The sequence below is a fragment of the Monodon monoceros genome, unplaced genomic scaffold (genome assembly GCF_005190385.1).
Source record: "Monodon monoceros isolate NGI ecotype Baffin Bay Population unplaced genomic scaffold, NGI_Narwhal_1 Super_Scaffold_18, whole genome shotgun sequence".
Taxonomy (NCBI): Eukaryota; Metazoa; Chordata; class Mammalia; order Artiodactyla; family Monodontidae; genus Monodon; species Monodon monoceros.
In genome coordinates, this window is record NW_021703774.1 from 133,235,355 (window position 1) to 133,251,595 (window position 16,241).

Genomic DNA, 16,241 nt, shown 5'->3' on the forward strand with positions numbered 1-16,241 from the left:
CATTCCATGCATCCTCACCCTCCTGCAGGAATGGCAGGCGCTCTGCTCTGCTCCAGTGCCTGCCTATCCTAATGTTCACAGGAGACTCCTGGTGGGCCCCGCGATGAAGGAGAAGAGTCGGGGCATGGGTATGTGTGTGTGCGTGCTTGCGCGCATGAGAGAGAAAGAGAAGGAGTGTGTGTTGGAGAGGACGTGACACCCCTTCATTTCATTCAACAAATATTTTTCAATCTCCTGACGTGTCCTAGGTGTTCCGATAGATGCTAGAGATGCAATAGAGAGGAAGACACAACCCCCATTCTCAGGGAGCTCTAAGTATAACACAGTGCGACATTGCATAGCATAGGAGAGGAGAGGGTGGGGTCAGTAGAGAAGGGTAGGGTAGGGGAGCATAGTATAGTGTAGTATAATGTAGTATAGTGGGGATTCAGACATGTAAACAGGATGTGCTCGGTCCACCTGTGGAGATAAAAACCAGGCAAGGCTGCTATTTGGTCGGTCTAGCCTGGAATAAGTGCACTGGTTTGCAGCCTGTGTTTATTCAGGTTGCTTAATACATAGGCCGGTGAACGTTGTCACCCCTGAGTACAGGGCATTTGGGAAGCCTCTAGGACAGGGGTTCTTAATCTGGGCTGCCAATTAGAATCACCTTGAGAGATTTTAAAGTTTCAGTTACTAGACTGTACCTCAAACCAACTAATTCAGAACCTCAAGGGGTGGGAACCAGGCATCCATATTTTTCCCTTATGTACACCCAAGGCTGACAACCACTGTTCTGAGAGTCTCACATAAGCTGTTTGGGGCAATGGGATTTGGGGTACAAATTGAGTTAGGAAACACTTCCCGGGAAGAAATAAAGTCCTCTAATCTGTGTCCTGGAGGATGGGTGGGAAAGGCAATGGGGGAGGGAATGAGTGATCTAGGTCAGAGAAGGAGCGTGTGCAAAGGCCCTGAGGCAGCCCCTCCTTTCGTGAGCCCCGGGTGCTTCTCTGTCTATAGGTCTGTCTTCCCGTAGAACAGGCAGCTCATGAGACTCAGAACAGGAACGTGCCTTACTCATCCCTGTAGCCCCTGCTCTTGGCACAGTAGCTGATGTACAGCAGGGGCTACATACTTGTCCTGAACGAAGGAGTACCTGATGTCAGAACAGGAGTGGGTCTGTGTGGATATGTCTTGGGGGTCAGTCAAGGACACCTCTGCCTTCATCAATGGCACTTTCAGAACTTCTCTACAGGAGGGACCTAGGAGTCTAGCTGCAATGGGCTAGCTGAAAGAAGGACCAGGGGTCTAACCCTGAAAGAGGTTGTACAGCACTCCAGATGTTATTGGAAAACCATCATTTGTTCGTATCAAAGGATGGCTTGTGGGGGAAGGGGACATGCCTGATGGAGACACCGAGGGGCTCCCCCCTCAACAGCCAAGCTCCTCCTCAACCCCTTCACTGGCCTTGGCAGCTTCCAGGGTCACTCTGCTTACCCTGGAGGACGCCCAGGGCCTAAAGAAGGGGCAGAATCTGCCAGTGACAACCATTGTCTCTACCTGAAGACATCTGAAGGGCCAGGAATGGGAAGGCGAGGAGGAATCTGGAGCTGACCTTGGAGATGACTTCTTCAGATGGATGTGTGTCATGGCAGGACTCGTGGGAACCCTGGCTTCTGGTTAGAGAATATTGTGGGGCTGGACTTCTACCTTGAAGGAAGGCTAACTAGGGCTTGGTAAAGGGACCGATGGATAAACAAGATGCTGGCTGGTCTGTGGGTCAAGCCCAGCTTCTTTTAGCTGACCAATCGGAGGCAAGTCACTTAACCTCCAGGCCTCTGTTATAGCTTATCTGCAAACTAGAGAGAGCGAGAGAGATTCCTGGGCTGCCGACTTCACAGGGCTCAGGGAGCATCCAACATGATCATACTGTATCAGAAAACGTGTTGTAAACTATAAAGTGTTTTACAAATGTGAATGGTTAGTTTTATCCTCATGAGGCCGTTAAAGTGATTAATTACAACAATATTATCAGATGGAACATGGCTTATTAAGCTACAAATGAAACAACTAGGGTTAACTTGGGGAGAGGGCCTGTGAAAATAGACATTAGTCCAGATTCTCAATCACATATGGTTATTAGAATTATTTTTAATTTTATGGCCTAAGAATCCCCTTTTTCTATAAAATTTAATTAACTCAAGGTTCTATTTAAGCAGCAGATCCAATGGAATGAAACACCAATCTATGTTTAATGCCTCTGCATGTTTTCTTCTTGTTTAATCCTTGAGTGGAAGTCATCTGGCAGGAGGAAAGTCTGTAGCTCAAGAATGAAGGTTATTTTAAAAGTTGTGCTTAAGGAGAAAATTAGCCAATAAATTATATTTATGATGTTAGTGAAAGTGTGCCACGAGTTCAACACATTTGAAATGTAAATTGTGCGACTTAATTGTTAACTTCATTTTAATATTTTCCTACCACTGAAAATAGTCGTGGGCCATTTGCAAAGCATTGAGTTCCAAGGACCAGGAAGCCCAGAAGCTTCCCTTGAATGGGTTAAATAGAATTACGCCTTTTGTGGGTTTGGGAGAGAGCCTAAGGATTGGCGTCATTTCACCAAATAATATAAACTATTGTTCACATGCTAAAGAAGCCTTCCCGAAAACAAGCAAGTTTTACAATCTATATCTATGGATCGTCCCCACCAGACTGTAAGCTCCCTGCAGGCTGGGACTTGTCATTTCTCATCATTATGTTCCGAGCACCCAGCACAGTGCCTAACACCTCACAGTCCAACGTGTACGGAAAAAAAAAAACATATTATGTAGCTGGGAGGGAAGTGAATATGTATAGGGCCCTATTGTGTGCCACGCATCGTTCATTCAATCTGAAAGCTTAAGGGGAAGAGTTGAAAGTGAGTTAACCAGGCTAAGCTACTTGACTTTCAGCGAAAAGAATCTTTTGTGCCTTTTTCACCAGGCTTGCCCAAACTTCAGAATCCTGCTAGTAATATTGTCAATAAATCTGCAAAGGAGGTATTATCTGGACATTATCTCCAATGTCCAGATGAGGGAACAGTGGCCATGAGGAATTGCAGAGGTTGGCAGTGGGAGAGCTCAAATACATCCCTGGGGATGGGACTTTTCCTGGGCCCAGAGCTCACACATTTGTCAGTAACAGAGAATGTCCCTTCCTTTGTGTGAATCGTGGAGCTCCTGCCTTGCCTGGTTAGAACAGATTTCGAGGGCAGGGGTCCTACCTGGCAGACAGGCAGACTCTCCCTGTCCTTTCAGTTGGGTGGTGTTTTTAGGCTCCCCCAATTAGAAACTATCACTTAAAATCCAAAGACGAGCAGAAAGTATTTTTTTTGCAGTGGGCAGATTTGCACAAAACACATGATTATGTACTTTAAGTCAGGCCGTTTGATTGCCGACCACAGACTCCCTGCAGACTCTGAAGCTGGAAGTGTATGCAGATTAATTTCTAAGTGTGTCTTAAGGGGCTTCTCCCACTGCTCTGGCTGGCCTTGCTCAGACACTGTCGTATGATGGATGCGAATATAGTTGATACAGTGTCTACAGTGATGGAGCTCCTCGGAATGATTAATAGTGTATATATACTGGGTTGTTTTTGATGCCCTTCCTGGTATTAAATTATATGTTTTCTTCTCCTCCGACTACATTTTTTATCTTAAAGATGGATTCTTTTGGGGACTGTCATTTGACTGCCTGCTCTGTATGCAGAAAATTCAAGTCATGGCCCGGGTGACCTTGAGGTGACCTCTGTGAGACTCAGTTTATTCATTTGTAAAAATGGGGATGAGGATTCATACCTCTCAGGGTCAGTATTATTAGGAGTATTTACTGAGAAGTGGCCATGAAGTGGTGACTTGCTATACTTGATACATGAAAGGCATTTTGTACATGTGGATACAGTCATGAAAAGAAAGCAGATGGTGAGACTGTGTCTTGCCTTTGTCTCCTGGAGAAGAGAAACAGTGTTGGCATTGGATGGTAAATATGTAAAAGTGGCATTCTTATTGCCTATGCAAGGTGGCTAAACCCAGATCTGCTTGACTAAGCCCAGATAAACAGCCGGACACACTGAAGCAATAATTGATTCTGGCTACATCCGAGATGTTGTCTTTGGGATCAAGAGGTATCATAATGACCAACTGGGTTTATTGTTTATATAGTCACGGTGAGAAAGAAACGTGTGTCCTCAAATCAAGTTGTTTTAAAGCAATGCCCACGGCATCCGTTCCCCTTGTGATCACACCATTATCTTCTTTTCTTTTCAGGCTGTGACCCAGTTAGAACTTTTTGGGGACATGTCCACCCCTCCTGATATAACCTCTCCCCCCGTAAGTATGCACTTCCCTCAGAGCCCTGCATCTCTTTCTTTTCCTTCTTCAGTCGCGTGGTGACAAAAATATGGGCTTTGGGTAAAAGAGGCTACTGGTGCATTTCAACTTGGACTCTTTCAGGCTGTGTGATTTGGGCAAATTTACTAACAATTCTAAACCTCAATTTCCTCTGCTATTTTTTTTAAAGAAGGGATTATGCTGCATGCTCTGTTTTGAGAAATAAATGAGACCGTGCATCAGCAACTACAGGCTATCACTGGGGTTCTTGCTGTTAATGCTGGGCAGTGGAGAGAGGCAGGAACGGGATGTGATCCCTGCCTGCAAGGAACACATGGTCTAGCTGGGAATATGGGCAAGAAACTCCACAGGACAGCAGACCCGATGAGGCATTTGTCATCTCCTACCCAGATCCCACACAGTAAAGGAAGCCAGGTGGTCAGCCCAGTAAAGGAAGCATCTTCTCCCCCCGGCCCTTTCTGCCCTCTCCTCTCTCGTTTCCTTCTTTTCTTCCCCTCTCCATCTTCTTTTCATTTCCTCCTTCCTTCCCACCTGCCTGCTGGCTTCGCTGAGCTCATGAAGCTTTGGATCCCCAGCTCTAGTTTCAGCCACAGTATCTCAGTCATTGCTTGCACTGGGGTAGAGATTGCAGGGAGCCCTCACTTGAAAATGAAAAGGAAAAAAAAAAAAAGAATGAAAACCGAAGCAAAATAGAATCCAAGTGCTTTGAGAACTGGAGGCATTCAGAGGCAACCCTGCAGCCACTGCAGAGAAAAATGCCAAACTGGCCCTTCCAGCTCCTCCCCTGCCAGCTCCCCGGAGGTGGGCGGAGAGCAGGCAGGCACAGCTGCACCAGCTGAAGCTGCTGGGAGGGGGCGGCTCCTCCAGGCACCGCGCAGTTGCACAAACCCAGGGATGGTGCTATGGGTCATTGACTAGCTGCACCTCACGGAGAAATGGCTGTAACCTCACCGCTGAGGACAGATGGCATGAGAGCCTGCTGCCCATAGCTGCCACCGGGGAATCTAGGCACAGCTGCTCTGCTCCGAACGCCTGGTGCCCAGAGCAGCTGTGAAGGAGGGGACAGCAGCTCCTGTCTCCAGGGAAGCTGGACGGTCTAGAGAGTCTCTCCTCCATCCCAGGGGGAACTGCTGCATGTCTGAACCATGGGGCCATGGAGCTAGAAAGGCCTGGAGAGATTGTCTAACCTTAGCCTCTTCATTTTACAGATGAGCAAACTGAGTTCCAGAGAGGGCATGTGACTCACCCAAGGTCACACCAGAAAAAAGAGAATGACATTGATTGTGTTTTAAAGGGCTTAACGCAGCAGCTCATGGCTGTGTTTCTGGCCCTAAACCCAAGTGCTGTCCAAATGGGTATTTAATAACCCTCAGAACAATGCCGTGCCTCCTGCAAGCTGCTAGTCTAAAAATGGCCTTGTCTAATTGCCATGGTTTCAGGATTAATTGCTTGCTCCAATCTATTCCAAGGGGAAAAAAATAAGCATATTATGGCATCGAATAGGCATACTCTATAGGCAAAAGGCTTCGATAAATGGGTGTGGACCTTTGAAAAAGCTAGTACCCATGTTTTTATCTCAGTAGCCTCACCTTACCCAGTAGTTCATGCAGCAGGCCTTTCTGGAATTCCAGCATGGGCCAGGCTTTAGAGTTTGTAGCTGCTCAAGCATCATTTTTTTTTTTTATCATCTTCTTGAGAACATTTGCTTCTTTTTGCAAGTGAAGGTTCAGGCAGGATTCTGGGAGGCACCAGGACCCTCTAAGGGCCTCTATTCTACTTGCTAATCTTTATTTGTTTATTTAGTCAACATCTGTTTATTGGCCATGTATTAAGTGACCCCCTTGAGCTGGGCACGCAGTAGGTCCTGAGTGAGTGTATGTCACTTTGAACTGACCATTTCTGAAGGGTGAAAGATATTATGGGATAATTTGAGGGCCCAAAAACACCCTCAAAGGGTAGGGGCTCAAACTAAATAGTCATGATACTGGCCAGCATTTGCTGAGCACCTACTATGTGCCTCTGTGTGGTAGGTACTAAGTGTTTGAAATGCATGATCTCATTTAAGCTTCTCTGCAGCTCTAGGGATGGGTATTGTTTTTCCCATTTTATAGTCTTTATAACCAGCTCATGGTCTGCCTGCCACAGTAAGTGACCCGGACCGGGGCTTGCTTCTGTAGCACTGCCCCACTTAATTCCTGTGCCTGCTGCTTCCCGTCCTGATTAGCACTGAGCCAGGTCTCCCAGGGGCCTCACGCACCCCTGTCCTTCTCTGTCTGACAGACTCCTGCAACTCCAGGTGATGCCTTTATCCCGTCTTCATCTCAGACACTTCCGGCGAGTGCAGACATGTTTGGTTCTGTACCTTTCGGCACTGCTGCTGTACCCTCAGGTAAGTCCTCTTCCACCTTCCTTCTGCCTCCACCCACCAAGAAAGAGAAAGGGTTGACTGAACCACTGCCAGATTATGCCAGACACCTGTGGGACCACCATTCTGTCCTTGTGACTCCTCAGGTGACATTGAGAAACTGCCATGGGCAGGGGGGTGGTATGTTCACAAAGCTCTGGGATGCTGCAGTCTGGAAATCACTCATGTCTTGCACCTGAAAGGTCAAGATTCCAGGTGTATAGCTTTGGGGAGCTTGGTGCACACACAACCATGCAAATCAGTGCAAATCCTGATTTGTACTGTCCAGCTCAGCCAGATGGAGGGAAGGTGGGGGAGGTGTGAGTCTGTGCTCTGCAGACCTCTAGAGATCTGATGGATAGAAGAGATCTGCCTTATTGGTGGAGGCTTAAAGAAGGGGAGGTTCCCCATGCAAAGGGAAACACCTAGGAGACAGAACAAACTGCTAACGGTGAATTGTAATGGGGCTCTTAGTGATTTAAAGAGCGTTTGTTCTATATTCCAAATATTCTTTAAAATATATATATATAATATATACTTTTACAACAGGGTAAAAATATATATAGTAATAGTGTTGCAGGTGCAAATTGGTGGGGTCTGAGGCATCTTGTTTCCATGGCATCAGGCACTCCGTGTAGCTGGCCCACTCTACCTGAACATGGCCAAAGGTGGTATTAGTACTGCTTTTTGCATACATGGCAAAAAGTAAAGTCTTTAAGGCAAAAACATCCTTAAAGACTTTTTTTCTTTAACTACATATTTGAAATCTGGCTTTATCTTTCTTTTTCTACTTTATTTATATAATGACAGAGTTTGAATATTTCAGAATACAAATTTCTTGCATTCTTCTATAAATAATTACTTTTGATTACACAGCATTAGAAACAAATTCTTGCCACCAAATATAAACCTTGCTGTTATTCAAAGTGAAATTAAAAATTCATACTCTGTTCCAAAGTAGTATGAGCTGAGGGATCATTATGAACTTCTAGAAGCAACAGAGGTTGATAACCACTGGGTCTGACTTACAGTTGAGAATCTATAGGTAGCCTAGAAATGTCTTTAATTGCTAAGCTTTCCAATCAAATCTGTTTTACCCACCCCTAAAATGGAACAGTGGCAATGAATTTCTCTACCTAAAATGGATATTAAAATGTCCTTGGGAATAGTGTTATTGAACCTGTCATTTTAAATAAGAATAACAGTTTTTCAGAAATGTACCATCAGCCTTGTATCCAGAATAACCATGCTTTGTCCCCACTATCTGATGGCACCAAACTTACTCATCTTTAGGCATGTTTAGGCATGTTCATTCCACAAATATCCACTCAGTACTCACTATGGGCCAGGTCCTATTCTAGGTGTCTGGGGTGTGTCAGTGAATACCAAAGACACAGACCCCTGGCTACAGAGAGCTTACTTTCTATTGGGGAGATGGACAACAACATAAAAATAAGTAGCTTAACATAATCCTAGAAAATGATGAGTGGTATGGACAGAAGGAAATGTGGAGCAGGGCAGGTGTGAATGGAGGTTGTGGTCAGGAGGAGTGTGATGTGAGCCAGGAGGGCATCTGGATCAAGGGTACTCCAGGTGGAGAAATGGCCCGGCCCCTCCCCCATCCCCTTCTCTGTGAGTCAGAGGGGCTGGATGCAATTCCGGCCCTAACATTTTTTTTTTTTTTTTTTTTTTTTTTTTTTGCGGTACGCGGGCCTCTCACTGTTGTGGCCTCTCCCGTTGCGAAGCACAGGCTCCGGACGCGCAGGCTCAGCGGCCATGGCTCACGGGCCCAGCCGCTCCGCGGCATGTGGGATCTTCCCGGACCCGGGCACGAACCCGTGTCCCCCGCATCGGCAGGCGGACTCTCAACCACTGCGCCACCAGGGAAGCCCCCCAGCCCTAACATTTGACTAAAATGCCTGAGAACCTGCCTCCACTGCTCTGGGCCCTCCCCCCAGCCAGAGCTTTGAAGGCCTGGATTTTGCGGTCTTGTAGTTGACCAGCTGTGTTGCAAACTGTGGATAAACCACTTCTGCACATTCAGATTCTGCTTCTTCAGCTGCTAAAAAAAAAAAAAAGATAGATTACCTCCAAGATTTTTTTTTTTACCTCCAAGATTTTAATTTTTAGAAAGTAAGTCTAAAATTAATTTCAGTTAGCGTATTTTTGCCGCTCTTACTCTACTTCGGCTATGCTGAGAAACAAAACTGGGCTTCAGCTGGTGTTAAACTGTCTGCCGTCTTCCTCCCTTAACCGGCCTTAAAAATCACTGCAGCTGTTGAATCTCCGGCTCCTGTCCCTAATTGCCCAGCCAGTGACCGGGAGATGGGAAATGACCTGGGGTGTGCAGCACAATTAATAGGCTGGGTTTGAACCCTGGCTCAGCCGTTTATTTATAAGCTTTAGGCTCCTGGGCAAATTACTTAACCTGTCAGAGTCAGAGTTTCTTCATTTTTATAACTGAATTTAAAATAATACTTACCTTGCAACAATATCATGAGAATTAAGTGAGAAAATAAAGTCAAGTGCCTCTGAAAAATGCTGGCACGTTGTAAATGCTCAATGTGGAAACAATGCTGTTATTATTATTACTCTGACGTCTAAAGTAGAAGAAAATATGTCTTCTTCTTACCTATATTTTTTTCCTTTGCCTTCTTGGGATGTTTTCTTAAAAAATGCATGAAATAAAGTTTAGGTCTTTGACTTCCTGACTGCACACGGCAGAGCTGGCCTGAAGGGCTTGGAGAATGTGCTCTGTATTGAGTACAGACCCTGCCACTAACCAGCTGTGTGACACTCAGCTATATCGCTTTGGAGCCTCAGGGAACTTATCTGTAAAATGGGGATGATAATTCCACCTCATAGAGCTGTTCCCGAGTTAATACATGTAGTATAAAACATTTAAAACAGTGCCTGGCAGTGTTTACATAAGTAAGCACTCCGAAAACGTTCTCCGCCCTACTCACTGGGGACCCTGGCTCTGCTACCTACCCTTGCTGTGTAGCCACATCAGACCTTCCCCTCCTGAAGCTGTAGGTTCCTTGTATGCAGATTAAAGAGATACTGATAACAGCTACCCCAGAGGCTTGTTTGCAAGGATCGACTTCACAAAAAATGTGAGCTCCACTAGAGCAAGGATTTTTTTTTTTTCTTACTGCCTGGTCTTCACGCATCTCCAAAGACAAACAGTGCTTGGCACCCAGGAGGGCCATTTTTGAACAAATGAATCAAATGACATAATGTAGATAAGAGGTACCATATAAGTTCTATATATATGTTGGAGGAGTCCTTTAGTTTTCACTATTTTCTTCCATTTTAGTCTGCTTTTTTTTTTTTTTTAATAATGAGGATATCCCCAGGTGCCAGCATCTGGTTATAAATTGCGATTTTCAACACTTTTAAAAATCTAACTGCAAGGCAGTAATGCAGGTGTTTCCTTTCACTGCACAGCGAGGAGATTTATGATTCATCTGAACTTCATGGCATAAACAGATGCTCCTTGGCACCTCCTCCCTCCACTGTTGAATGTTAACCAGTAAACTGTTAAGTGGCTGCAGTGGCAGCCACGCAGTGGTTTCCCATGTTCAGTGCTACTGCAGCCCTGCCACTGAGATGTCCCTTCAGGGAGGCACAGTGCCATGTGGCCCGAGAGCCTTGGCTCACAGGTCTGGGGAAAGCCCCCACTGCAGGGATCCCTCCCACCCAGGAAGAGCAAGTGAGACCTGCAAGTTCCCAAACATGATACCCAATTACCCTTGTTGCCTTTTTTTTTTCTTTTGAATATTGTACTTTGTTCTGAAGCAGATGGCATGAAGCCAGGGAGACATGCTAATAGCTCTCTCCAGAAAAGTGTGCACAGCCCATCTGTTGGCTCCTTGTGGAAAAAAGGAAAAAAAAAAAAAAAAAAAAGATGGGGGGGAAAAAGCCTGCCACCAGCAGTAGACTGACTCATCAGAGATCATAGCACTTACGGATGCTGGAGTTTAATTGGAGACTTAGAAAAATGCAGTGAAGGCATTTATTCCACTGTGACTCATTCACCTCTACCTAGAGCCTTTCTCCAGCCTCCAGCATTTATGGAGCAGTGGATGTGTGCCCCAAACTGTGCTAGACGCAGATGGGGGAGGGAGAAAGAAATAAAAGGTTCCTCGTAGCGGAGCTTTCCAGTCTCATGAGGGAAGACAGAATCACTGGGCAATTCCGACGCAGTGTGACAAGTGCCACAATGGAGATGAACATGGGGGACTGTGCACTCCCAGAGGAGAACCAGCTGAGTCTAGAGGGCAGAGGTGATGCTGAACCACGTCTCAAAGAGCAAAGGAGGGGCAGCCATGTGAAAAAGAATTAGGGATGGCTTTCCAGGCAGATGGACCAACAGAGACGAGAGAACAGGTTGGGTTGTTTGCAACTGCTGCAGGGAAGGGTGCCAGTGGGAGAGCAAGCGGAAAATGGGGGTGAGGAAGTGGAAAGGAACTGACCCCAAAAGCTCCAAAGTCAAGCTAAGGCCTCCGGGCCTCATACTCAAGGTAATGAAGCACTGTACAGCTGACCTTTGGACAACACGGGCCTGAACTGCACCGGTCCACTTATACGTGGATGCTTTCCAAGAAATACTGCAGTAGTACTATATATGGTCTGCGGTTGGTTGATTCCGTGGATGCAGAACCAGGTATACGGAGGGCCAACTATGAGTTATATGCAGAATTTCCGCTGTGTGCAGGTGAGCGCCCCTGACCCACGCGTCGTTCAAGGGTCAACTGTATTTGCATTTTAGAACAGTCGTCTGGTGGCAGTAAGGAGGGTGGGATGGGAGCCAAGCAAAAAAATAGTCTGGCTGGAGGCCGAAGCCTTCCATCCATTTACCAAAATGGGCATCAGGGTTGGTGTGATGGCAAGATCCATGGGCAGGTCTTCACCCTGTCAGACCCAGTGCCCCTTTTTTATAACAAGGATTTGTGATGTCTCCTTTAATATTTTGAAATGAAACTCATAGAGAATATAACCTACCTACTTGGTTTTTCAGAAATCAATATAATGTCCTAACTGGAATATAAAGAAGAAATAAAGGAAACTAATTTATAGTAACAAGATAACATATAGCAGTAAGGAAATACCCAGGTAAAACTACACTAGAAAACATACTAAGTGGTTGGGTGTGTGTACCTATAACTAGAATCACCACAGGTTCAGACCAACCAGTACAGGAGTGTCATGCTTCCTCCAACGCCATGATCAGGGACCATGACTTTCCAAGTTGGTGAACAACTCCTGACAATGTTCCAAACAAAACGAAATATAGTCTCCCCTCAAATATACACAGTTCTTACATTCCTGGAAAATGTAGTGCATTAAAACTGTGCAAAGAAACTTTGATTTTCCATGTGATTCAAAGTCCAGTCTAGTCCCTGGTGGCACTTTTGGTGCCGTAGCCTGGGTTCCCGGTTGGGGAACTAAAATCCTGCAAGCCACAGGGTTGCGCCACCCCCCCCCCCAATAAATAAATAAATAATAAAATAAAATAGTCATTAAAAAAATCTAGTCTATACTCAAATAATCACAAACAGAACGCTGACATTTCTTTGTCATGCACGTTATCTCCCACCTTATAGAAGGTCTAGTGTCAATGCTCCTGGCCCCTTAAATGCCAGTACTGTCTGGCTGCGAAATTATCATGACAACCAAGACACACCCCAGAAATTTCCTAATCATGCCTTAGGAGGCAGTAGCACTCCCACTGAGAACCACTGAATCCTGTCAAAGTCAATCAGAAAATAAGAAAAACAGTGTTGCCAAATTCTTAGTCTGTTGGTAGGTTCAAGTCACTGCATTATTATGATAGACAATGTAAGCAAGTTGCAAGTTTAAATGTCAGCACCAATGCCTCTTCACCCCTCTCATTTCCGAGCACTAGGACCAAGGTGATCTGATAAGGATATTGTCTGTTTTGTTGCCACTCCTGCCTCATTCCATAAAAGTATTTAACACTATTAGATTGATCAGTAGGAAGCCCGTGTGTCTGTCTCTACCCCACTACTGGAGCCTCCTCTGACCTTGGAAGGAAATGGACTGGCTTTGAAGTTGGCTCCATCCCTTATGAATCAATTGAAGGGCAGATCTGAGGCTAGAGCATGAGTGAGGCAGCCCACACGTGATTTCTCTGGACTCACCGGAGTCACTGACACAACCCAGGACATGCCCAGTGCCCCTGCACTCGCCAGTCTTCCATTTGGAAGTTGCTAGGATACCGTGCAACCACCCTCTTCTTTTCCTGGTCTCACTGCTCTGTACCTGCAAATTCCTTCCAACAGCCATAAAAATGCATATTTTTAGAGGCCGTCTACTCTGCCTGGACTGGTCATCTGTCTCCTGGGCTTGATTGCACCCTGAAAAGGGTGGGGACCCCTGGAAGGACATGGGAGTCTCCTCCAGGCCCACAGTGAGCTAAAACATTACATGGCTAGACCAGCTTTACCGACTGTGCTAAGATCAGAAGTCAGTCTTGGCCATCTGGGTGAGGCAGTGGGAAGAATGCTGGCTCTGGGGACAGATGACCTCAGTTCAGGTCCTGATCCCAGCTTGTCTCAGCTGTGTGAGCCTGAACGAGGTACTTTTCTTCTCTGAGCACCAATCTCCTTATCCCTCAAATGGAGATGATGATACCGACCCTGCAGGGATTTTGTAAAGATGTGAAGCACCTAATACTGTACCTAGCACGCTGTAAGCATTTAATAAGTGGAAATTATTATTGTTTCTATTATTATGGTACAGAGTATCACTTGTGCTCCTTTTAAAATGACTAGATCTCACCTGAAAGGAATAATATAGCAAAAAATTACGGTGACATATGTGAGTACACCCCCTGGAGTTTTGCAGTGCCCAACCTATGCCACTGTATGAGGTGGTCCTGAGTAGATGCTAACTTACATTTTTTTTTAATCTTTAAATTAACCCAATGAGGCGCAGAAGGTATTTTCTACCCATTTTACAGATAAGGAGAGGCTTAGAGAGCTTCTGAAGCTCTCCCCAAATTCCATAGATAAGAAGTGGCAGCCTGAATTTTAACCTTGGCCTCTAAAACTCCAACATTTTGATTCTTAATCATTTTGCACACCGCTTCGATGCTGAGAAGGAAGATGTTATAACCTGGCTTTACAACAAAGAGCTTGACTCTTAGAGAGCTGAAGCATTCGGGAATGCCCTGAGTCTAGCAAGAAGGGGAGGCAAGATTCAAACCCAGATGTGCCTGGTTTCCAGCGCTCTGCCTTTTCCACTGAGACACACTGGTTTCTGAGGTTGTGTGATGTCAGAAACCTCTAAGAATTATAAGACTATAAGAACTTTAAGAACTATAGTAATATTATCATTACTCCCCAGATCTCTGCCTGGTGTCCCCCTCACTGTATTCTAGTCTCTGCTTACAAGTCATCTCCTCAGAGCGGTTTTCCCTGACCAGGGCTCTAGAAGACAGACTCCAGGAGAGCAGGGACTTCTGTCTTACTCACCTTTGCGTCCTAGCACACAGCCTGACACTCAACAGTTGCTTGGTCCCTTTCTGCCCATCACTTGACTCCCTGAATAATTCTTACCCAAGGCGCCTGACTCTTCTTTTTAACCCTTGCAGGTTATGTTGCAATGGGCGCCGTCCTCCCATCCTTCTGGGGCCAGCAGCCCCTTGTCCAACAGCAGATCGCCATGGGTGCTCAGCCACCAGTCGCTCAGGTGATGCCAGGGGCTCAGCCCATCGCATGGGGCCAGCCGGGTCTCTTCCCTGCCACTCAGCAGCCCTGGCCCACCGTGGCCGGGCAGTTTGCGCCAGCCGCCTTCATGCCCACACAAACTGTTATGCCTTTGCCAGCTGCCATGTTCCAAGGTCCCCTCACCCCCCTTGCAACCGTCCCAGCCACGGGTGACTCCGCCAGGTCAAGTCCGCAGACCGACAAGCCCAGGCAGAAAATGGGGAAAGAAATGTTTAAGGATTTCCAGATGGCCCAGCCTCCACCCGTGCCCTCGCGCAAACCTGACCAGCCCTCCCTCACCTGCACCTCAGAGGCCTTCTCCAGTTACTTCAACAAAGTCGGGGTGGCACAGGATACAGACGACTGTGATGACTTTGACATCTCCCAGTTGAATTTGACTCCTGTGACTTCTACTACACCATCGACCAACTCACGTGAGTGCCCTTCCTTGAAGGCATAAACCCCCAGGGATCAACGGATGCCTTGCTTCTGGCGTCAGAGAAATCACCTCAGCTGCATTCAACAGGCCTCTTTGTTTATATGACTGCTACGAATAGCCTCCCGTGATTAGGTGCCAATTATACGCACCTTCTCCATGTGCTTTATATTTATTATTTCTATACTCCTAACAATGCGAATGGCAAGTTTTGTTAGACCTGTTTGACAGATAACGAAAGTGAGATTCAAAGACAAAGAAAATAGACAAAAGGGTGGAATCGAATACAGGCCTGTTATTTATCTAGCATGTTACTCTGGCCCTTAAGTTTTTGTTCCCTCGCACATTCATTTATTCATTTATGTATATCCCAGCTCTGACACATAGATTTGGGTATGGCTTATTGAACTAAAAATGAATGGTGTATGTGCATTTAAAAAATGTTAGGGACAAGTATAAAAAATTAGAAAATTAAGATCGGGAGAAAACACAGGCCAGAGATAGAGCAGCCATAAGGCCGCCTACTACTGGTAGAGTGGCAGCCAGAATTTGCTCAAAGCTTCAGGTAGTCAGAACGCTCTGCACTGGGAATCCAGAGAGTGGCTTGATTACTTACTAGTTTTGTGTCGATGGGCAAGTCATTTTACTTCTCTGAGCCTCAATGTCCTCATCTGTCTTAGGCTAAGGTCATAAAAAGGATTCAGTGGTACATGTACTAAAACATTATGTGCCTCACAGAGTTGGAAGTATTTTTATCATCACTGTTATGGCATACTGAGCGGGTTTGCGCAGTCTTGGACTGAGGTTCTAATCCTGCCTTCTCCACCCCAAACTGTGTCTTCGGGCAAGTGTGTGACTTCCTTTAACCTCAGCTGTGTCTTGGGTAAAATAAGTGAGCTAGCTTCAATAGCTCTGTGCCTTGTCCTCGTTCTGGCATATTCGGTGATTCTATCCCAGCTCACTTTTCTATGGCCAGCATCTGGAAAACCAGCACTGTGCAGCCAATCAGAATCCAGATGTACTTGGGCACACCGATGCCTGGTTGACACCACCCGGGGAAGGTGTCTGGTGATCCAGCCTGTGCCTTGACAGTTGATAAGGGGAAGGAAAAGGCTCATGGAACAGTGTGGTTGGCGTTTTCATTACTGTCACAGATGGTATGGATTACTGCTTAGCCAGTACCGTGAATTGTCAAAAAAAATCTAATGTTAACACAATTAGATAGTGTCACTTCAGCAAGGTTTGGGATGCTGTTCTGAAAATGAACCTCTTCTATGGGTATAAATAACCTACTTCCTCTCA

The 16,241-nt window shown here is 45.9% G+C and overlaps 1 protein-coding gene across 7 annotated transcripts in view; it reads left to right on the forward strand.

Annotated features, from left to right (window-relative positions):
* DAB1 (DAB adaptor protein 1) overlaps positions 1–16,241 on the forward strand; it is a 421,097-nt gene that overhangs the window by 385,361 nt on the left and 19,495 nt on the right. For all 7 annotated transcript variants that reach the window (XM_029228762.1, XM_029228765.1, XM_029228761.1 and 4 more), the window contains 3 exons: positions 4,280–4,342; positions 6,644–6,752; positions 14,389–14,937. In XM_029228762.1, coding sequence (XP_029084595.1) covers positions 4,280–4,342; positions 6,644–6,752; positions 14,389–14,937 — 721 coding nt within the window. The remainder of the gene's footprint in view (positions 1–4,279; positions 4,343–6,643; positions 6,753–14,388; positions 14,938–16,241) is intronic.